Genomic DNA, 24131 nt, shown 5'->3' on the forward strand with positions numbered 1-24131 from the left:
GCGACTATGAATTTCTTTATTTAATTAAAATGTTCACAACAACATGGATGCATGTACTCTGCCAGCATGTTTAATATCCATAATACTAAATGTTTGACTAAGATTTCTATGAAACTTTATTAAAAAAAAAAAAAAAAAAAGTTTTTTTTTTTTTTTTATATAATTTTTTCTAAAAACTCATAAAATATATTGGGTCGCACCTAAATCGGCAGGGTCGGTCGGCAACCTGAAACCAACTATTAATTTTGTTAGGCCTGGGCAGCTCCCAGGTGTGAATGGAACTCTGTGAATGTGAAGCAGGGCGTAGCTGAAAAAGAGCATCTGTGCTCAGCGAACCTACCCTGGGTAAATAAAGGTTAAAATAAAAAATTTAAAAAATAAACACTGCAAGAACAGGCTGAAGCAGCATGTCATTCAAGTAGATGCCGTCCATGGAAGAACAGTGTCCAGGGTAATTCCTTGTACTGTATGAACCAGGGAAACAGTGTGCTGGGGTACCCCAAGTTTGACTCTGGTTCGCTTGACAATTAAGTTTGGGTCACTTCGGTTCCAAGAACAGGCTGAAGCAGCATGTCATTCAAGTAGATGCCGTCCATGGAAGAACAGTGTCCATCAGGGTAATTCCTTGTACTGTATGAACCAGGGAAACAGTGTGTGCTGTGCTGTGCTGGGGTACCCTAAGTTTGACTCTGGTTCGCTTGACTTAAGTTTGGGTCACTTCGGTTCCTTGAGATGCCTCCCTCCCGGTCTGGCGCATAACGAAGCCACTTCTTGACAGTTTCGCTGTAGTCCTGGTCGGTCAGCTTGGGGTCAAACTGTCGAGCAGCAGCTGATAGACACAAAAATAAAAAAGGGAGGAAGAGAGGTGGGTGAGATGATGTACGATGATAAGAGCACCCCTCACTTCACACGAGTGCGATTTTTTTTAATCACTCAATTACTCACTCTGTAGGTCTACAGTAACAAGCTACAGTCAGCATCCAGTTAGACTGGACAGGAAAGAGAATTAAGCAATCGCCTAGCCTGACACCATCTAGGCAATACAATGTGTATCCATGCACCTCTAAAGCTCAATTACGTTGTCCATTTCTTATAGGTTGCACTTTCATCACTTTATTCCAACATAACACTTTTTTTTAAAGTTTTTGCAACAGCATAATTATATTCTGAATCACCAGCATCACCAGCATCACCACCTCACTACCTAAACTTAACCTATGAAGTAGTTTGCAGGGGAGGAAGCTCACCAAACATGCAGGCTTGTAGTGTGGTGTGCTTGAATGGCTTCTTGCTTTCTGAACAACGCTTGTCTTTCTTTCCAGGCCAGTTGAACCCACTGGCCAGGGCGTTGGTCATAGCAGTTTTCAACATCAGTCTGATCAGGTTCTCTGAATTGGTGCCTCCTACCAAAGCCAGGCGAGAAATCTAAATCAGAGAGAAGAAAATGAAGGCCCTGCGTTAGAAACAGCATAACGTTTATTTTATGAACACAGAGCAACCAACTTGTTTATACACACACTTTATGCATGCACTGATATTCCAGCCCATGCCAGTCATTAGGTTTAACCACATTAACCCTCCTGTCCATATGTAAACGGTATATTTGAACAATTTCAAAACGTTTCATAAATAGCAGATATACAAGCTCTAACACGTTTTGAACTAGAAAGTGCTAAACACATTTTTCCCCTGAACAAGACCACACTGAAACGATCTACATTTGATAAATGAATGCAGTTCAATAAATTACCATCTTTTGACGGACTGATTGCTCCATCAGTAATGATTCTGCCTCATTGAAGTCTTGTTCACTGGCGATTGGCAGCTGGAAGGGGAGCATAGTGGTTGTGGTGGCCACCCCGTGTCCCCTGGTCCCACCAGATATGTTGCCCTCAGCCAACTCGGTCTTGATGAACTGCACATCTCTCGATAGATCCTTCACCACGACAAGTAATTCAGCCAGCATTGAATTATTCTTCTGGATGGTAAGGTCTTCAGAAGAAGAGTTAAAATCATTAAGTGAGAAATAAAAATAAGCAGCAAATCACACGAGGAATTACACCATGTCCAATAGACTTGCCTTTCAGAAGCTGCCCGTCATCGCCGGCCATCTGTCTACGCTGTGAAACACCAGATTGCCCTGAGCTGTGTCCTGACATCGCTGTAGAAACAAAATCATAGTTATATATTTCACTAGTTTGACTGCATTGGATCAAACTGGTGGTAGTTCCCTCTAAAATGGCATACCATTTTGTGCATGTTGTGAGAGACCAGGGGGACTGTAGTATTGCCCCGAGCTGCATCCCGACATCCCTGTAGAAACAAATCATTATATTTAAAAATACAAAATCTGACTTGTCAGTCAAATTAACATACATGTCATAATCACTAACACCGGTTCCTGACAGGCAGCAAGCGAGCGAACTGGAGACGAAATCGCACACGACACTGTCCTGATATGACGCGGCGCGTGTCCGAGTGTGTGTTACCTGGATTCTCGACCAATAAAAAGTGTTTAGGGGCGGGACTCGGCCGCGTAATCGCTCAACTAGAGACACAGCGAGCGAATATTTGAGGGGTGAACGACATCGCTGCTCAGTTCACTGTCGCTCGCGGCAGGTCAGGATAGTCTGATTGAAACGAATACATTTTAATCACTTTTTCTCGCTCGCTCGCGTCGCTCTATGTCAGGAAGGGGTGTAAGGAGTTGTATCCCCGTCTCTCAAAACACTGTTACTGAAAGAGTACAGTATCATACCACTACTTGCACTTTGTCGATCTTGCAGCTGCTGGACATGTGAGGCCTGCTGCTGCTGGTGATACTGAACAATATCAAATCCTGGCATCTCGGCTGAAACACAGTAGGAAATACACAAAGTTATTAGCAAATGACGCTATTGTAATCCCCCATGTGAGAAAATGTTTGATTTCCATTCAGCTGATTTCACGTGCACTGCCAAATACTACTTTAATAAAAATATCAAAGACAATGCGAGACAATACAGATATTTTAAACATGCCAGAATATTATGTTATGAGATTGCTTGATAACTCACCATTATGTTGAGTTAGCGATTGCCGGTAGTTGCTAGTAACCAGATATACAAAGGGGAAATGTAAAATAAGTTGCGACTCAAACATGGTGGAAATTGTGCTCAATATAAAAGCATTATGTACAACTACACATTTGTATTGTGACATTGCTTGCAAGTTGTGAAGGCTTTGAATTTTTGTAGTGGGCTGGCATGCACATTGTAAACATGTATTCTGTTGCATGCATGATGCCAGCGACCTGCCAGCAAGCTCCTCACAAGAACACAGATATGGGTTCACTTACTGTTATTTGGATCAGGAGTCTGCAACGAATCTAAATAGCTGTAGATCATGCCACCATCCAAAGAATCTAAAAAAGGTAAGCCAGGGTGAGAATTGAAGATGCTACAAATCATGTTTAAACAGTCATCTAGTTGGCATTTTAACATGCATAGCAACATACCATTCATTGTAGGCTCTTGGCCAACAACTGGAGGGTTGACGGATCTTAGCGCCTTACGAGACCGGCTCGATTTTGGAGTCTGTCCTACAACATATTTTAGTTGGCATGTTATTCACAATGTATATATTTTGGGCCAACTATAGAATAACTGCAAGAAATGCAGAAGTCCAATCAAATTAAAATGCTCAATTTGTCGGTACATGGTCAGACTAATTTGTTTAACTGTTTATTATTATTATTATTATTAACTGTAGCCATTTCCAAAGTGCCTATATAAAATAAATGCATTGCATCAATACCTGGGAAACCCACATCAGGTGCTTTGGCAAAACGTTTTCTTTTGGCGTCGCCACTCGAGTCAGAGTCCGAGTGCACATACTGCTGATTTGGCCTAAAAAAAAGTATATATATACACACATATAAATAAATGTAGTTATGATACTACGTTTATTAGTCAAGGCTAAAGTCTGAATACATAGGCCCTCAGGCCACTGTGTGTTATCCTTTTAGCACTACTTGCAACTACAACAGCAGTGCCATTATTTACAACACCCTAGGGAGAGTTGTCCCTTTAACAAAGTGAACACTGTACCTGGATCTTCTTTTCTGGCGGAGATCTCCTTCGTCCTCAGATTCAATTTCAGAGGTTGGACACATAGTTGAGGTGTACTTGGTCTCTCGTTTTTTGGCCTCATCATGGGTCTCTGGAAAGAGCAGAGAGAAAATGACAATTAACATATCTGCAGTCCAGTGTTTAACGAAAAAATATATGTACCTCTTATCATATGTGCATCGTCACAATTTGCGTCCTCACTTTTTGTGTATGTGTTGCACGAAATACTCACCACACGTAGTAAGCTCACGTACATCCTTATAGGTGATCCATTTATCATCTGGTTGCAGTCCATCTCGAAGGGCTTTTGTGAGCTTTATGTGTTTAGGGGGCCATAACACAGTCTGGTCTTTAGCATTAAACCAGCTCTCTAGAACTACTGCTGTCCCACCATTTGGGAACTGTACAACTGACCACAGCACCACCTCACCATTCATCTTCAAAGGGCTGAAATGAGAATTTACGGTACTCATAATGATCTCTCCTTACAAGCCATTCCCATACCGTCCTAAACTAATATAATCCAGCCTTATTTCTGTCTGTAGGCGTCGGTGTAGGTTATCCAGTGTACATATCCACACGGTCCTCGTCTAGGGCTCCTCGGGTGAAAGCGCCAGGGTAAGCAGCCCAGCCTGGATAAGCACACTAGCTGGTACGAGGAAACGTTGGTAATGCTGGTCACTGTAGAACGGTAGCCGCACGATACACTATACATAATAGACTAATAATAATAGAATAGGTCGAACTCGACGATACAGCTTTAAACTCTGACACTTCAGCTATCAATTTGCACGCGGTCTCAAGGCTCTATTTTGGGGCAAAACGGGCACACTTCACAGCACGTTGTATCGTGGTGAAGGCTTCAACTTATTGGGGTAACTAACTGCTGTATCCACCTGAAACGTATTTATACGTAAGGTGAATAATCTATAGTACCAGCCTTATTTCTGTCTGTAGTCGTCGGTGTAGGTTATCCAGTGTACATATCCACACGGTCCTCGTCTAGGGCTCCTCGGGTGAAAGCGCCAGGGTAAGCAGCCCAGCCTGGATAAGCACACTAGCTGGTACGAGGAAACGTTGGTAATGCTGGTCACTGTAGAACGGTAGCCGCACGATACACTATACATAATAGACTAATAATAATAGAATAGGTCGAACTCGACGATACAGCTTTAAACTCTGACACTTCAGCTATCAATTTGCACGCGGTCTCAAGGCTCTATTTTGGGGCAAAACGGGCACACTTCACAGCACGTTGTATCGTGGTGAAGGCTTCAACTTATTGGGGTAACTAACTGCTGTATCCACCTGAAACGTATTTATACGTAAGGTGAATAATCTATAGTACCAGCCTTATTTCTGTCTGTAGTCGTCGGTGTAGGTTATCCAGTGTACATATCCACACGGTTCTCGTCTAGGGCTCCTCGGGTGAAAGCGCCTGGGTAAGCAGCCCAGCCTGGATAAGCACACTAGCTGGTACGAGGAAACGTTGGTAATTAGTCCGCACACATTGCATTTTTGAAGCATTTAAAGGAAAACTCCAACATTTTGTGAAATTAGCTTATTTGACATCTTCCCTGGAGTTATAAGAAGATACATACCTTTTTCATCTCTCTGCATGCATTGGGCTTAGGGAACGCCTGGACAGTTAGCCTAGCTTAACTTCATCACTGGAAGTGGGGCAGACATCTAACCTAGTTCACTACAGTCAGGAAATATACTCCAAATACAATCAAAATACAACTCCCAAACGTTCCCGTAAACATGTTGTGACCTGTGTATTTACCACGTCTCCCAGTCACACAAGTCACACAAGTCTCCAAGTCACACAAGTCTCCCAGTCACACAAGTCTCCAAGTCACATGAGTCACACAAGTCTCCAAGTCACACAAGTCACACAAGTCCAAGTCTCCAAGTCACACAAGTCACACAAGTCTCCAAGTCACACAAGTCACACAAGTCACACAAGTCACACAAGTCCAAGTCACACAAGTCACACAAGTCTCCAAGTCACACAAGTCACACAAGTCTCCAAGTCACACAAGTCTCCAAGTCACACAAGTCTCCAAGTCACACAAGTCACACAAGTCACACAAGTCACACAAGTCACACAAGTCACACAAGTCCAAGTCACACAAGTCACACAAGTCTCCAAGTCACACAAGTCACACAAGTCTCCAAGTCACACAAGTCACACAAGTCACACAAGTCACACAAGTCCAAGTCACACAAGTCACACAAGTCCAAGTCTCCAAGTCACACGAGTCACACAAGTCTCCAAGTCACACAAGTCACACAAGTCACACAAGTCACACAAGTCACACAAGTCCAAGTCACACAAGTCACACAAGTCTCCAAGTCACACAAGTCACACAAGTCTCCAAGTCACAAAAGTCTCCCAGTCACACGAGACTCATGTGACTGGGAGACTCGTGTGACTTGTGTGACTGGGAGACGGGGTAAACACACAGGTCACAACATGTTTACAGGAACGTTTGGGAGTTGTATTTGGAGTATATTTCCTGACTGTAGTGAACTAGGCTAGATGTCTGCCCCACTTCCAGTGATGAAGTTAAGCTAGGCTAACGGTCCAGGCGTTCCCTAAGCCCAAAGCATGCAGAGAGACGAAAAAGGTATGCATCTTCTTGTCCAACTCCAGGGAAGATGTTAAATAAGCTAATTTCACAAAATGTTGGAGTTTTCCTTTAAGCGTTTCAATTGGCCAGCCAAACATGTTATCTGTGTACATGTAATATTGTACTAATTGTGTATTTATTAATGAGGTAAGTTATGCCCCGAAATCCGACGTTAGAGTCAGTGTGTCAATATAGTTACTGCACTTTAGCTTTGTAGGACAGTATGGTTATGCTGTTAAATGAAGTAGTGGTATTGCAATGGCACCATCTCCGTCTGGAGAGAGAAGACATTTGCGCTTGATATAGCGAAGTTTACCTATCCCTATATCTTCTTGCAAGCCACTGACCTTGTATGTACCAATGTATGATGATTCACAGGGATACATGTAGTATGGCTGTTTGTGTCTGTACTTTCTGTAAATTATATATACCTCTTCCTCTGATTTAAGAATATTCTCTACTAATGCAAATCCATCTCCAACCTCAATACAATTGTCTCCTTTCTTTGTGGACAAAGTAAACCGATGAGTGGAGACCTTCCTGTACTGTTGTGAAGAAGTAAACTGTGGGGGGACAGGCCCATCAGTGTGAATATTACGCAAAATTGGATCATCTGTGGGACATGGGGATCCAACATGTGGAATTTCAGACAACATTTTCACTACCTGTTGTAGTGGCTGATGTGGCTTGCGTAGAAGATGCTTAATTTGTCCAAGATAGTTCTCAAAAGGGAATCCTGAGATATTATCTAGAGTGCCAAACTTCCTGTATTCCTCAGCCAAATGAATAAGCTGGTGTACATTGTACACAATTTCACCTCTTCCATACACTGTCCCAAAGTGTTCAACAAAAGAAACCATCAACTTGTGCGCAAAGGCCAACATTTCCTCAGAAATACTAGGGGACAGCAACAAGTACATTCCAACAGAAAACAACATGAAGTTGTCATACAGCTCATACAATCCTTCAAAACAACAGGACCCCAATACAACATGAAGGATCGCAACTCAGTAGCTTTCCAGCGATCTAACTCTGACAGTTCCCTTGGTTTACGGTTAAATTCACAAGGCATGTAGGGACATAGCTTTAGAAGTTTACCTGAAATGGCTTGTACAGTTTTGGAAGGGACCCTTGTTGCCAAATTCTTCCCCTTTAACCATATATTAAGCAGTTTCCTTGTAACTCCGAGACAACAGAGATGCATGTAATCAGTTGGAAACATAGAAACCATCTTAACTAAACCTGTTAAAGGGCTCGTCCCATTGTGATGTGCCTCATCAACCATGTCTGAGAAACTGGAGTCTGTCCTAAGTCTGACTTTTGTTTCAGGATATGTCATTTTATTTATCCATACACCCTCCTGAAAACACTTGTCACAACCAGAATAGCCATTAAATGCCTTGGTCTGCTTAATATAAGCTCTAGCCGGGGCATCACAAATGAAAGAAGAAATCTGTACATCAAATTGCTTGTCATTATAAATAATGCCATTAGACAGTACATTCTGAAGATCTTTGACAAACTGCTCTAGGTACTCAAAAACACTCTTTGGCTTGCTGAGACCACAAAAAATGCCAACAACAAATGGGGACTTTGTGTAGTCACATTTGAGACTTCCAAGTATGGGCCAAAACTGAAGTTTAGAACTTTTGAATAAAGGTAAACCATCTATATTAAACTGTAAATTAAGAGTTGTCAGAGTTGCCGGTAAAATCAAACATGCCAACCGTGAAAGCACCCCTTTGACTAAACCAAAATGATAGTATTCTCCCCCTTCAATCTTAGTGGTAGGCACATGTTTTTGTGTTCCTAGCAATGTTCTTCCATCTTTAGGAAGGGTGGGGTGAAACATCTTCAAAAAGGACAGCAAAGATGATAGTGCAACCAGAGAGACTGAATAGGATGTTGCCCAATATTTTAAACTTGTCATGAGGAAATCTTCATTATGCTCATCACTGTCAAAGACATGTTCAGGTTCAATTTCGTCATCCCCAGCTATACTTTCAAAATGTGCATTTGACTCACCTGGTGAGTCAATATTTTCACTTTGATCACTGATAGTTAGTGGTCTGTTTAGTGGCAAGTCTGAAGTTGATAAATCTAGTGGCAAGTCTGATCTAGTTGTTAAATCTAGTGGCAAGTCTGTCTTTGGTAAATCGAGCAGGCACTCAGTATAGGCTGTGACAGGATCTGTGTTCTCTAAAGAGTGATGGTTTGTCCTTGAATTAGCAGCAACAATTAACTTATAATCAGTGAGGATAGCCTGCTCTGTCTCTCTCACTAATTTGTTGACTCTACGTCTTTTAGCCCGAGAATAAGATGACATAGTGATGAGGTGCTGTAGTCAATGTAATGGTACATACATTGTGCTATTTACTTGGCTAGAACAGGTATTTGCTTCAATTGCTGCAACGTGCGGCTTCTTGAAACTGGTACGTGATTCTGGAAAAAGAAAGAAAAAAGGGGGGAGGGTCGACATTAATGTGCTGCATTGCAATGTGCAGGGTGAAACGCTTGCATAATTCTACATTTTGATCAATATCAAGAGAGTCCATTATTATATTATTGTTATATTGTTCATTAGAAAATACCATGTATATAACCAAACGTCTAACTATATAGTCAATGTAATGGTACATAAATTGTGGTATTTACTTGGCTAGAACAATTAAGTCTCAAACAGCCTGCAAACTACCTGGCGTTCTATCGCCATGCTCTAAGACAAACTCTAACCTTAACCAACTTAGAAAGAGTGCAAGGGGAGATGAAGCATATAGCGATATAAACATAGTCATAGCATCAAATTAGTATTTAGATAAGCCACAGAAAAAAATCACGTTATAAAAATAAGCAGTTTCTAAGAAAAAACGATTTGTTATGTGAAGCGCTTTATCAACATGGGCGCCGCCATTTTGTTTGGTGACATCACCGTCGCGGTGCATTTAGCTAGCTGGCTACCTAGCCGCAGCCGGGATTCAAAGCCAACTAACCGGCTAACCCAGCTCGCTAAATACTGCATGTAGCTAGCAGAACTGTAAAATTAGTTTGAACAGCCATACAAAAAGAAACACGCGGTCCCGTTGTTGTCTGGTAGGCAACGTTGCATTTACGGATCCACGTGTTTACTAGGCCAGCTAGCGCGTGCTTCCTTGACTACTTCCTGTTCACCCAATAAGCATGCTTTTGATTGGCTGAGTCGCACAACGTCATTCAGTACCAACGCACGCAATTGGACCACGCAATTTCTAATCGTTGGCGCTATAATATTTACATCGAAATAACTTAAACAACCGTACGATTCCACTTGCACACTCTCCAGAGTTATATTAAGCACACGCTACGAATATTCATGAATATTTATCTTAGTTGACGTATATATATATTTACCTACCAAACTGCAGCATATCACATGCACAACGCCGTCAAGATCCACTGGTGCACACTCACAATAACGTTATTTTTCACAGAACACAGTTAAGATAAAAGTAATATAGCCAAAACTTACTGTAAAGCACTCAGTAGAATCAAATCCGGGGGAACCAGATGTGCTGTTCTGAACAGCAGTTCACATTGAGAGAGTGCTCAGCTGCATGCTGGGACGTACGTCTGTTTAAATGGGGGGGGGGAATTCGGATCGGTCCAACGTAATGACGACAAACAGCATACGTTGAACAGCATCCGTTGATTCAACATTTATTAGATATTGGCATTTCAATCATTAAAATGCAACCACAAAACAATATTGATTCAATGATATGTTTTCAACAATAGTCAATTGCTTTAGCGGTTAATGGGTGATTCAACATCAATCGTCGACCTTAACCAAAAATCAAGCATTTTGACCATAAATCAACATTGAATTAACACCTTTTGCTATCTGGGCCATCATCACCATAGTAACACCACACAGGGGGAAAAAAATTGCGTTTCCCAAAGCAGGGCAACAGAGGAGAGGACAAAAGAGGAGATTTTGCCCTGTGAGGTGAGATTTGCTGTCGGATCTTATTGTGGGTGTTGGAGATTAGGATGGGAGGCCATTGTGTTGCGTGCCTTACAAAAACAAAACAAGTGTGGAGAGGTAGTGATGTGACGTTCGCAAACCATTCTTTTGAGCGGTTCTTTGGTACGAACGAAGGGAACTGAGTCATACTTATTTTTTGTTATTTATTATTATACTTTTTTTAATTGCTACTGTACATTGTATCTGGACACTTAATATCCCACTCATGTTGGATACATACATTTTAATGATTTGTTGCTTTGTAAATGGTAAATGGCTGCATTTATATAGCGCTTTTTATCCAGCATTTATTTGTTCCTCAAATTGTTTTACCCATTCACTCACTGTCACTGTGGAGGCAACCATGCAAGTAGTTAGGGGTTAAGTTTGACATGCTGCCCGGGAGGAGCAGGAATCGAACCGGGAACCTCCGGAATACCAGACGACTGCTCTACCTACCGAGCCGCTGTCGCCCCTGCCTTGTTTCCCGGGACTTTAAGTATCTAAGTTTGAATCTGATCCAAATCTGATTATTCTGCAGATAAACTGAAGATTCAAGACTGATAAACCAAGTAAGCCCCGCCCCCTAAAAAAAATTATGATCTTTTGAACGGCTCTTGCAAAGGAACGGAGCCAAAAGATCCGGCTCCCTTCAAAGAGCTGTAATTCCCATCACTACAGACTACTGTGACTGTGGTGCATCTATAGATGTGCACAACTTCAGAATCTATGGGTCGATTATTCTGTAATTGAGTATTCAGTGTTGGCAACTTTTATCAATTTGCTGGGAATTTTAGTTCTCATTAGATATGAGCACAGTGATCATTATCATTGTCTAGATTGAAAACAGTACACTTAGTTCCCACTGCAAGCCTTAGTGCTCAATTCTGATTTATTGCTCAGATCTAATTTTCTTTTGTTTGGCCTTTCACATAATTTAAAAAGTAAGAACTAACTGACCCACATGCGCAAATGAACAATAAAGAAGATGGATGTAAAAGGTGTGACAAATGTTAATCTACAGTGATGTGAAAGTCGCATGACTGTTCAGACTGAGGTCACATTGCAAAAGATCATACCTGTATCTGATTTAGGACCACATATGAAAGTGGCCCAAATCAGAATAGAAAATATCAGATTCCATGTGATTTGTGCTGCTCACATTGTTGTGAAATAAAATAATCTGATCTGACCTGAATCGCCTCGTCAAAACAGTCTTCAGACCACACACACACACACACACACACACACACACACACACACACACACACACACACACACACACACACACACACACACACACACACACACACACACACACACACACACACACACACACACACACACACACACACACACACACACACAGTGGCTCACAGGAGGTAGAGCTGTCGGAAGGTTCCTTCTATTCCGGCTCCTCCTGGGCAGCGTGTCGATGTGTCCTTGAGCAAGACACTTAACCCTGGTTGCCTCCGCCGTGAATGTGAGGCATAAGTTGTTAAGCGCTTTGAATAAAAGTTATATGTAAATGCAGTCCATTTACCATTTACGTACATACAAGGCAAATCCTTCCACTTCTCCATATTCAGTTCAACTAAACGATTCCTTAACCTTCCCAAAGCTCCCAACACACCACACTTAGTCAGTCCTTCCTGTGCCAGTAGACATCAAGCTCCACAAGGACAAGGACTCCTGAGGACAAGGACTGACTTGGTTAACTGCTGGAGAACTGATAGACTCTTAACTACTGAACCGTGTGTGGATCGCCCCGCGAGCCCCAGGCCACCGGCCCGCGAGCCCCACGGGACGAGACCAGGTAGAATTTTAGGCGCATGGGAAACAAGGCTCGCGGGACGGTGGCCTGGGGCTCGCGGGGCGGTGGCCTGGGGCTCGCAGGACAGTCCACACACCGCTATCAGTGTTCTTCTTCCCCGCCAATGAAGTATTCACCCAAAGACCCAATACCGTGGCAACAACTACCGCACTACCGGTAGAATAAGTGTTGAGAATCGTGGGAAGTGATGCAAACTGTCTTGTCGTGTTTTGAACATGTATGTTGTGTTGATGGAATCACGTTAATATAGAGAGATGAGGCTGCAGGCTGTTAGCAGAACTAGCGTAACGCGCTGGTTGGGGCGTAAAGTCAGTGGCCAATCAGATCGCGCAAACCGAACGCGGAAGTGCAACTCCGTTAGGGAAAATATACATGCTGGGGGGACCCTCTTTATACACAGGAGAGGGGGGGGGCAATAAAACTGGGTGTTGAGGAGAGGGAGGAGACAAGTTATGTTATCCTCCACACCAGCCTTGCTGGGGATAGCCATGGTCTATGTATGGTATGGTATGGTTGGCTTTGTTTCTCCATTAGCTATGTTCAGCCTGGCTGGGGCTAGCCATGGTCTAGCATGATATGGTATGGTTGGGTTTGTGTCTCCATGAGCTATGTCCAGCATGGCTGGGGCTAGCCATGGTCTAGCATGGTATGGTATGGTATGGTATGGTATGGTTGGGTTTGTGTCTCCATTAGCTATGTCCAGCCTGGCTATATACAATGTCCAGGTGATTAAACTGGGTATAAAATATATAAATGACTAAAATGAGTACTACTGAGTATAGTGCTAATCAGATGTATGTACAGAGATGTAGTATGTACAGTGATACAGGGATAAAGACACTACAGTAGGTACATGTAGGTACCATGGCTAGCCCCAGCCAGGATGGCATAGCTAATGGCGACACAAACCCAACCATACCATACCATGCTAGACCATGGCTAGCCCCAGCCAGGCTGGGCATAGCTAATGTAGACAAGGCATATTAGTGTGTGTGTGACCCTAACTGAACACAGAATAAAAGTGCAATCATCTGTCTGGTCTTATCCCAGAGAGTGTTCCAGAGAGATCCATTAGATATATAACCGTCACGGTGACCAAATTCGTCCACATTTTTATAGGATTCTATCAAATTTTCATAGCGAATGTAATTTACCCTGCGCCGTTTTCATTGAGGTTTCTTACAAATTAACAATGTTTTATTTGTCCTTTATATGCGGATAACATTAAAATCTTAAATTGTACCATTATGTTCCCCCTTTAGACAACAAACAAACAAACGGGGGGGGGGGGCAAATGAATGAATGTGGATGAGAGCCTTGACATTAAGTGATTGCAGATACGGCTGTGGGGGTGCTAGAGACATGATAGAATAGACTTGTATGCGCCTGAATCTCCTGAACACAGCGCGAGACATTCCTAATCGATCAGAACTAAATTGGCAGCGAAAAAGACCGTTTTTAAGCATCGATTCCCCATGCACATGCGCAGATTGGCCACGGAGTGTGACGCAACGCACATCCACCCTGGAATGTTTCATTAGAGGGGGTGTTGTGTTGTGAGAATGTGAGCGGCAATCGGAGCATCAACTACTAACAACAGAACTACAAGCAGCCATGCCTAAAAGTTGCTGTGTTGTTAATTGTTCGGCCAACATTCATTCATTGTTGTTCTGTTGTTAGTAGTTGATGCTCCGATTGCCGCTAATGAAACATTCCAGGGTGGATGTGCGTTGCGTCACACTCCGTGGCCAATCTGCGCATGTGCATGGGGAATTGATGCTTAAAAACGGTCTTTTTCGCTGCCAATTTAGTTCTGATCGATTAGGAATGTCTCGCGCCGTGTTCAGGAGATTCAGGCGCATACAAGTCTATTCGATCATGTCTCTAGCACCCCCACAGCCGTATCTGCAATCACTTAATGTCAAGGCTCTCACCCCGATTTCAATGTAACGCGGAAGTGTAGTGGTCTATAACGTTAAGTTGAGAGGCTACCCGCTCTTGTAAACAGCGTCGCCCAAAACACATTCTAGAGATTCCCACTTTTTATTGGTACATACGTTCATATCTATTAGTCTTTAGATGACTAAATATAGATGAATACTCATGAAATTTGATATATATATTCTAAAATAAGTATAAGTATAAGTATAATTTCACCTGTCGACATGAAATTCCCAAACGCTGACAGTAAAATAAACCTGGAGGTCGCGCAAAATGGGGCGTGACCGAATTTGGTTTTGGGTGTTCCCAGACAAAGAGAGTGACCGAGATTGGTCTACGTTCCGTTATGTATTAGGGCTGACCTCGACTAGTCGAATAATCGATCGAAAGGAGCCATAGTCGACTGCCAACCTCTTAGTCGAATGCTAAACTTTAATTTTTTTTATATTATATATATTTTTTGCATTCGGGGGAGTAGTCGACTACCAGTCGAGTAACGGAAGATTTTGGCCAATCAAAGTCAACTATACAAATGCTTAGTCGGGGACAGGCCTAGTGTATGTTATTTGTTGACCTCGTTACCTCCAGCGCCCTCTCTCTCACTCCTCCCTTCTATCTCTCTCCATGAGTCTGTGTTCAGGTTAATGCCGGACTAGGCTGATGGAGACATGCCTCCGCTTTCAGCCCATAAGTCAGTGCAATTAGCTAATAAAGATGCCAATTATTACCCATTACTGCTCTGTGTGAGAGCGTGTGCCTGTGTACAGTACTGTGGTCATTAAGAGTTCCATAAACAAGCCTGGCCCTTTTTCTCACACGCTGTTGTTTTTTGTTGTCGCACAAGCAGAGATTTTAAACTGATTAGTACTTTAGTATTCTACAGACATGCCTGTTTTCGGGCCTAAAAGATTTGACCAGCCTTATTTGTTATCGACAACCATGTCAACTGCTTCTAACTTATATTGTTGGTTTTATTAACACTTTGATTGCCTAAGGCTAAATTCATGATATACCATAGGTTGCCAGCTCTATTTGTCTATGGAGAAGTTCCCCTTCTTTGCAGGGCTATAACTTTTTAAATTCTATTGCTAAATTGACATTATTAGGGCCCATTCAATGTCCTATATGTATTGTTCAGGGTGTATGAACGTTAAACTTTTTCATTCACATATTCATACTAAAATATGATCTAAAGTATAAGTATGTTTTCATCTCTTTCTGCAGCTTTCTCCAGAACGTGATTTATAGCCCCAAATGCATTATATTGATGATCAAATACAGCAATCGGCGCGATATAAAAAAATCTAACTGGACGGACTTCTGGAAGTTACTACACGTCATCTGATGTTGACCGGATGGGCGAGGGGGCGTTTATAATTCCGTGGGCAGCGTTATACCATTCATCTAATGTGGGTCAAATGTTCATCATAGCAGTTAGTGTCGAACACGGAAATATTACACGCTAAAACTCACCCCAGTCTCCGCGGGCCGTTGGGCGATCAGCGTGGGGTAGACAGTTTTCCATTATGGGATGTAAAAATATCCGGTCCATTTCCAGCTTGTATAATAGTATATACGTCCAAATCATGTTGTTTATCGAGTTATTGGCAACGGATCGCTATGTATTGTGACGAGCTAGAGTGCCGGAACCTATACAGAGTGCCCGGAAGTAATATGGGTGAACAGCACATCGTCCAAGTAACTTCCTGTTAGGCGATTGCACCGATCGGCCACCAGATGGCGCTCTTGAACCGCTAGAGGGTTCAGTGGGGCTTTTTGGTGGGTCTCAGGCCAGCGGATGGGAAATATGAATCCGATCACAGATTTTTGAAAAATTGATATCAAAGACGAGTTACGGCGTCTTCAGCAACTTGAGCATGGCGGGGAAGGACGCCTAAACTCGTCTTCTGGCAGTTAAAGTGTTAACACATTGTCTGCCACGCAGTATGCCCATCCTTATGCCCAGTCTGCCAGTGCTGTAACCCTATGGAGATGTTTACCTTCTTTGCAGGGCTATAACTTTTTAAATATTATAGCTATATCGACATTACTATGGCCCATTCAACATCGGGTATCTATCGTTCCGGATGTGGGAACGTTATTTTTTTCATTCATACATTGTTGTGTTAATACCGTCGAGAATATAAGTATGTTTTTAAGGTTTTCTGCAGTAATTCCTAAAACACGAGTTATAGGCCCCAGTGTTTCCCACAGGATTTTCAGAGACTATGGGGGGTGAACCTCCGACCCTCTAGGGGGGTCCGGGGTCATGCCCCCCGGATTTTTATTTTTTTTGTACATTTTAAAGTTAAATGCATCAATCTGGTGCACTTTCAGAGCAAAATAAAGAGGCTAGATCTATGATGAACTTTGCATAAAACACAAAATTGACTAGACTAGTGCTTCCCAATCCTCTCCTCGAAGCACCCCAGCCATTCAATGTATTTGTTAAATTCCACCACCAGCACACCTGATTCAACTTAACTAGCCCTTTATTAGTTGGTGTGCTGGTGGTGGAATTTAACAAATACATGGAACGGCTGCGGTGTCTCGAGGAAAGGTTTGGGAACCACTGGACTAGAGCATACATTTGAGCCATCAAAGAAATGAAGCAAAAGTGGTTACCTGTGGAACTGGTTTATTTTTTAGAAAAGAATATAGTGGATTACTATTACGACGACTACCACTGCCAATACTACTGATACATCCCTATTGGCAAACTTTATATTTAAAAAAATTGTAAAAAAAAAAAAAAAATTATAAAAAAAATATGTTGGTTCATTATACAACTGTGGCGGGACTAATTAGACTATGGCGGGGCGCCACAGTCTAGGTAATTAATGGGAAACCCTGAGGCCCTGACGCATATGATAGATTATCGATTGGCGTTTCTTTCCTATACACGCTATATTAAAAAATTCAAATGTATATGATCGGTATACATTATGCTTCATCATGCGTGAAGGAAAGGGGGGGGGGTCGTTTATAATTCCTTGATCGTCAGTAACGGCTTTATTTAGTATGGGTTGATATGTTGATCATCGCCACGGCTTGGGGCGTCTCCTTCGTGGTGGTGTCGCCCGTGGTGGCGTTCGCCGACGTGCAGGACGGGAACTGCAGCATCGTGTGGCTGGAGCCGGCGGACGTGTGGAAGATGTCCTTCATAGTCTACACGTCCACCGTGGGATTCCTCTTCCCCCTGCTGGTCATCTGCCTATGCTACCTACTTATTGTGATCAAGGTACTGATTAGAATGTCAACGTACAATATTTGAACAACAATGCATATTGTAACTGTTCTAATTCATGCTCAAGCTTTTATGTGGTAAAATGATTTACTGTAACATTCACATCCTTCTTATATACCTACTGTGACAGACTTGGGGGTGTTATGAGCTCGCCTCAGAGATCAGATTGGATTTAACTAAATGCACACAGTAGAACCAATTTTAACAGCAGTTTTAATGCTGTTTAGGGGAAATGAGGGGTTAGTGTGATCGTCAGCCAGTCGAGAAGCGTCTTGGTCCATTAGCGGGGTTCGGTACACCGAGAGCGGTTCTCGTATGGGCGGGGGATGATCCGGGAGAAGAGACGTCAGACAAGCAGGTGGGTTCTCATGCGATCAGGGGTTATAGCACACATAACGTAAATATCATAACGTATAACGTATCTCTGATCTATCGTTCTGAACTCGTATAGTGGAATTTCCCTTCTCTCTGCGTTGTTGCATTCAATTGGTTTCGTTTGTAGGAAGTAGGCACGGACGAGAGCACTCGGTTCCAACCAGACGATCTGTTTTTATTCAATAAAGGCTTCAGATCTTATTATAAGAGTGGTTTCCAGCTGCTCCCCTATTGACAAGATGCGAGCTGGATCCCATAAATGTCCACAAAGATATTTTTCAAGTCTCTGATATGCTGTTGCCGAGATCAGAAAAGTCTTCTCCGGTTTGTTGATTCAGGTCGGCCTGGCAACACGGGGCTGGTTCTTTTGTTGTGCTGGTTGCCCCCGGCAACTCTGGTCTCAGCGATCCTCTGGCGCAGCGCGGGGTGCGCTCGTTTTCCTGCTCCCTCTTCTCCTCTCTCTGCGCCAGCTCCTGTAGTTAAAGACACCTCCCGCCCCTTTTCCGCGTCGTCCTAGTGACGATCGCTAGGGGCGTCACTTCTTTCTATTGGCTAAGCTTGATATCGGCCATTTTGGATCTTAAAGGGGCATGGTAATATTTATATACGGACTATTTTTATCATTTCTTCACCTTATATGGAAAGCTTACAGTTTTAGCGGGCCTCTCTTCTTGAACAGAAATAATCCATAAATTGCTTCCTAATTTAACAGATAAAAGTACTTTATCATGCTTTTATTGTCCTTAAAATAAGAGATTTATTCTTTATTTTGACTAGACAGTTCCTAACAGTCTTTTCTTGAGTTTTGTCCATTTGACTATCTAATTAAACCTATTTTTGATCTCTAACCATGCTTGTTGTATTTCTATATTTTAAAGTACTCCTTAACTTTGTTTTAGCCTTTTAACACACTAAGCATCTTGATCTGACTTCTAATCTTTGGTTCCTAATGTTTTATAGCGTAACTCAACTTTTAAAGGATCAATCCGTATCTTTATAGTCTTATACTGAGGTGATTATTGATTTTCTATGGGCAGAATATTTCTGATAATATTCTGTATCTATTATAACTATATATATTTATATAATTCCTGTCTTCAGCTCTGTCTCCTGCAGACAGAGCTCCTAGTATTCTGTACCCATAAGAGTAACCTGACACTGTCTTTGAAGCTTGCCATACCAAACGGTCTCCCCCAGGGCCTACTTCCAACCGTATCTTTATTGCATGCAGCTGGCTTTATCACTCCTAGTTGGCTTCCTGTGATAACACAGCCTAAGGTCGGTTTCTGCTAACACAGACCTCAAGACCCCCGGTCTTTCTGTTTTAAAGATAGTAAGTGACTCTGGTGACCTTTTTCCTTTTGAAGTTGGCCCTCAAGATAGGCTTGTGGCAATCTCCTATTTCTAACAGTTGGTTTCCTGAATGACCTATGATTGAGTTCTGGCTATAGTAAACAAATGACCTGTTGAAATGTTGTCTTTAGTTTGTCTCCCGGCCTAAAGAGTATTTACAGTGGAAGAGAGACAAAGTAATATAATTGCCTTCTTTAGAATTGTATAAGTTAAGGGTGATCTCACCCTGGCCTCCCTCCCCCTCTCCAGGGGGTTTGAGACACAGTTTGAAACCAGAGCCTCTATCTGTAATCATTAGTAAAACTATATTAAAATAGTACTGAAATACCTATCTTTTCTGCTTTTACCAACCTTACACAGTAGGGATCCCTGAGTGTAGATTCCTGGGAATTTAAAACATGTTTTCTATGCAGAAATATACCACACACCGCAGTGTCCTCCTTCCAAAAGCAGATAAACACAGCATGGGGTCACACAGACAACAATCTTCCTCCTCTTCTCTCTTACTCACTTCGTACAGGATTCACCTCAGCTACTCCAAATAATTCTGTCACTCTGTCTCCATTTTCTATATTGCTTGATGGTGTGGTGATTGCGCTCACTTGTCTCGGGCACGTCTGGCACAGGTGCGCTTCATCTGCGCTGATGCGCTCTGCCTGGAGTCTCTCCGGAACTCCTAATATGGGCATATGCCCCAGTACCTTGGCCATCTATTAGAGAGAGAGAGAGAGAGTGAGAGAGAGAGAGATCTGATTAGCACCATACTCATTAGTACTACTCATTTATATATTTTATACCCATTAACCACCTGTACATTGTATATTACTATCACACTTTACTGTTACATTTGCACTCTGGTTGGACGCCAAACTTTTTTTCGTTGTACTGTACTTGTGGTGACAATACATTTGAATATAATCTTAACCTATTCGGTACGACGGCCTGTTGAAAGAAATTAAAGCTTGTTCTTTGGCCTTTTATTCTATAGGTGTGCAGTGCGGCAAAGCGGGCACGAGCCACGTCCTCCCGTCGCAAGAAGTCAGAGCGCAAGATCATGCGCATGGTGGTCATGGTCGTGGCGGTGTTTGTCCTGTGCTGGCTGCCTTTCTACACCCTGAACATCGTCAATTTGCTGGGGGTCCTTCCTGGGGACTTCAAGGGGCTCTACTTCTTCGTTGTCGTGCTCTCGTACGCCAACAGCTGTGCCAACCCTATACTTTATGGGTTCCTCTCTGACAATTTCAAGAGAGGCTTCCAGAAGGCACTGTGTCGCACTACACGCAGGGTCGAGAACCATGAGAGGCTGGGCATCGAGTTACAGCGCCCCACCCAGGAGTGGGGTGGTATTGCACACAAGCCCCAAAACGGCCTTACGGACGGGCGTAAGGGAGACGACGATGATGAAGAAGAGGAGGAGGAAGAGGAGGAGGAGCAGGAGGGTGTAGAGAACACCACACAGATGACGGAGACCCGCAGGATTGTGCAGAATGGGAACACTGAGTGAGAGGTGGGGAGCTCCAACACATCTCTGGGGGGGGAATCTGCATCAACACACCAAGGGCAGAGTGTCAAACCTGGAGAAATTATTTGGAAAGGCCCAGGCTTTGGACCTGCTGAAACACTGTACGCTTTGGCAAAAATAGCAGGGGAGCAGCAGATCATTAGCTGAGGAATCAAAGAGCACAGTACTCGAAATCAGCTGCTTATAACTTGACGTTTCAGTGTAGAATTATATGACATTCTGAACAAAGCGATTTTAAGTTTGGTATGTACTGATCGTCACTAATGGCACTGTATGTACTCTACTGGTCAAATTTAATCAAACCTCTCCCACTCATGAGTGCCAATTAGATGGCTCAGAATAGTATGAGTTCCCTGAAATGAGCCAGGCTGGCCATTCGCCATGTTCCTTCCCACTCAGACAAGTAATAAGAACTGGAACAGAGTGAAGCAGCGATGCTACTCCAGAGAGACACATTAAATAAAGCCCAGGCTTCACTACATTATCAGAGTAGCCTATAGACTGAAGATGCACTCGGAACAGCCTGTATTACCCATCCAAGAGCCGACGTGTCCTGGAGTGAGAGACTTAACCCCTAACTGATGAGCAGGTCGGCACCTCGCATGGTTGCCTCCACCGCCAGTGTGTGAAAGTGGGAGCGAATTGGGTGCCTCACACGAGTTGTGAAGCGCTTTCGATAAAACCACTCCAAATGCTGTCCATAATGTGCATTGATTTATGACTCAATAGCAGTGGTGGAAAGTAACTTAAGTATTTTTACTCAAGTAGTGTACTTAAGTACAATTTCAAGCTACTTGTACTTTACGTGACTATTTTCATTTTACGATACTTTATACTTTTACTCTTCTACATTTAAAAGGAAATATTGTACTTTTTACTCCACTACATTTATCTGAACCCATCAGTTACTAGTTACTTTGAAGAAAAGGATTTAGCATAAAAAACATGTATGAAGATTATATACTTACTTTCATATTTGAAGCCTGTCAACTTCAAGAGGACGTAATCGGAGCAGCATAACTGGACCACATACCACTTTGACACAACCTTTAATCAGAGCAGCATAAGTGGACCACATACCACTTTAACACAACCTATATAGAGGTCAATGGATCGAGGATTGAACGCTCCCAAGCACTGGAATACGCAAACGTCATGTACAATGCATACTTTTACTATAGGTACTTAAGTACATTCAAGAGCACATACTTCTCTACTTTTACTTAAGTAGAATTTGATTGGATGACTCTTACTTTTACCAGAGTACTCATTTAACTGGTTATCTACTTTTACTTAAGTAAAGGAACTGTGTACTCCACCACTGCTCAATAGTAGCAAAATATTTGTTAATTGAGGAGTATAACGTAAGATTCATGCTAAGTTGTTTGTAACAGTAAATTGAAGTCTATCTGTGTTATGCACAAACGTACCTCTGCCTGTAATACCTCCATGATGTTCTCCTTCTCACAGGGTGTTACAGCTAAACACATCCTATCATTAGTTCCGGTATGGTAACAAGTAGGAAATGGGTAGAGGAGAGTTCGGTTGTACTGTTTAATGGTATTTATTTATGTAAGATACTTATTGGTATTTGTTAGGTTTGTATTTGGGTGTGTACATATTTATCAAGAATGTATATATATTTTGGTAATGGTTTTATGTAAATACTTACTGTATGTGTGTGGATATCTGTGATGAAGTAAATGCTATGTATCTGAGCAGACACCCTTATATAATCCTGCATTCGGTCCTCGTCGACTCGTAAGGTCGGGAATTCCCGTCTGGCAAGTTTCACGATACCCAAGTTTATGCGTTGTGAACTTGTGACGTTCCGCTGACTTTGTGGTGCAAACTGTGGTGTTCTTTAATTTACCTTAAAAGATGAGGAAGATAATTCGTCTTTCAGGGTTTTTATTCCAGAGTGAATAAACAATATTAAGGATACACAGCTGTGGATATTCAATCTACTCAGCCTGAGGAGCATGAGGGGTTGTGTGTCACAAACAAGAAAATACATGGGTCTTTATACTTTTACAGAAGGCATGCTGTCAGCACTAGTGAATTCTATGCCAATGATATGGCTCTTCAGGAAAACCAAACAAGGACATAGTTATAGGTTCTTTAGAATATGACTTAAAGATTTCAGCTGAGCTTTGAGAAATCTTTGTTTAAGGATATCTTTTATTAATCCCTCACAGGGAAATTCCAGTGACACACACATACAGCTCATCGTCTCATTAACAACATCATATCACAATCATTACATTTGTACAGTAACAATGGCACAACATAAATTCAAACAGGCATGTACATTTGTTGACACATGTCGACTACAGAATGCCTGAGACACCATATGCGATAGTCGGCTGCAGCAACACCGGAGTGTCGTTGCGCCAGGCGGGCGGGAGGGAGGAAAGATTGTCCAGCAACGGGAGGGGCAGGGACAGGGGGATAGGACTTTGGTGATGAGACAGTCTTAGGCTCCCCCCTCTAGCATGCGTACTAGTTGGCTGCCGTCATAGGTGCCAGGCGTACACGCGGGAGGGGGGATTGGGTATAGGGATTGGGGGTGGGGGGGGCCACTTGCCACTCTTATCTCCCAGAGGGCCTTCGACTCCAGCAGCTCCCTGGTTCGACCTTGGTCCAGGAATTTGTTTTGTCTGAACTGGCAACAATTTCTCCCAGCCACGTCACTTTAAATTTGATTTGAGTAGAGTGAAATATAACTCTATTGATTTGAGTGGAGTGAGTTTTAACAACTCCGTCCAAATGACTGAATGCATTAGTCCAAGTGTCTTAATCAGTTCATTTTGGTAGGTCCTGTGCGCGGTAAACAGATCCAAAATCTTCTTATTGCAGTCCAAAAGCTTCGATAATCCAAAAATGACCACGTCTTCAAGTTGATTGTGATTATGATGTCCCAAGAGGCAGAGAGGGTTAGCCTTATTCTGCTTCTTGACGAAAGTATGCAATCCACTGATTAGATCCATTTCGAGTTGATTTGAGTATAGTCCGGCAACCGGCACAAAACACAGAGCATAGCAGCCTCGGGCTTCATGGAGCAGTAGAGGCGGCGGTAGGAACGGCCTTGAGGAGCCTGGGGAGAGGAGAGAA

General features: G+C 42.7%; 1 protein-coding gene across 1 annotated transcript; it reads left to right on the top strand.

Moving 5' to 3' along the window:
• Nucleotides 1–17551: 17551 nt before the first annotated feature.
• LOC311231703 (somatostatin receptor 3) lies at nucleotides 17552–20999 on the top strand (the record flags this gene model as incomplete). Its single annotated transcript, XM_084318331.1, has 2 exons — nucleotides 17552–17761; nucleotides 20484–20999. 2 exons carry the CDS (start codon nucleotides 17552–17554, stop codon nucleotides 20997–20999), a joined length of 726 nt encoding a protein of 241 aa, XP_084174457.1.
• Nucleotides 21000–24131: the final 3132 nt, after the last annotated feature.

The sequence above is a fragment of the Notolepis coatsorum genome (assembly GCF_963971535.1).
Source record: "Notolepis coatsorum genome assembly, chromosome: 7".
In the NCBI taxonomy this organism is placed as follows: Eukaryota; Metazoa; Chordata; class Actinopteri; order Aulopiformes; family Paralepididae; genus Notolepis; species Notolepis coatsorum.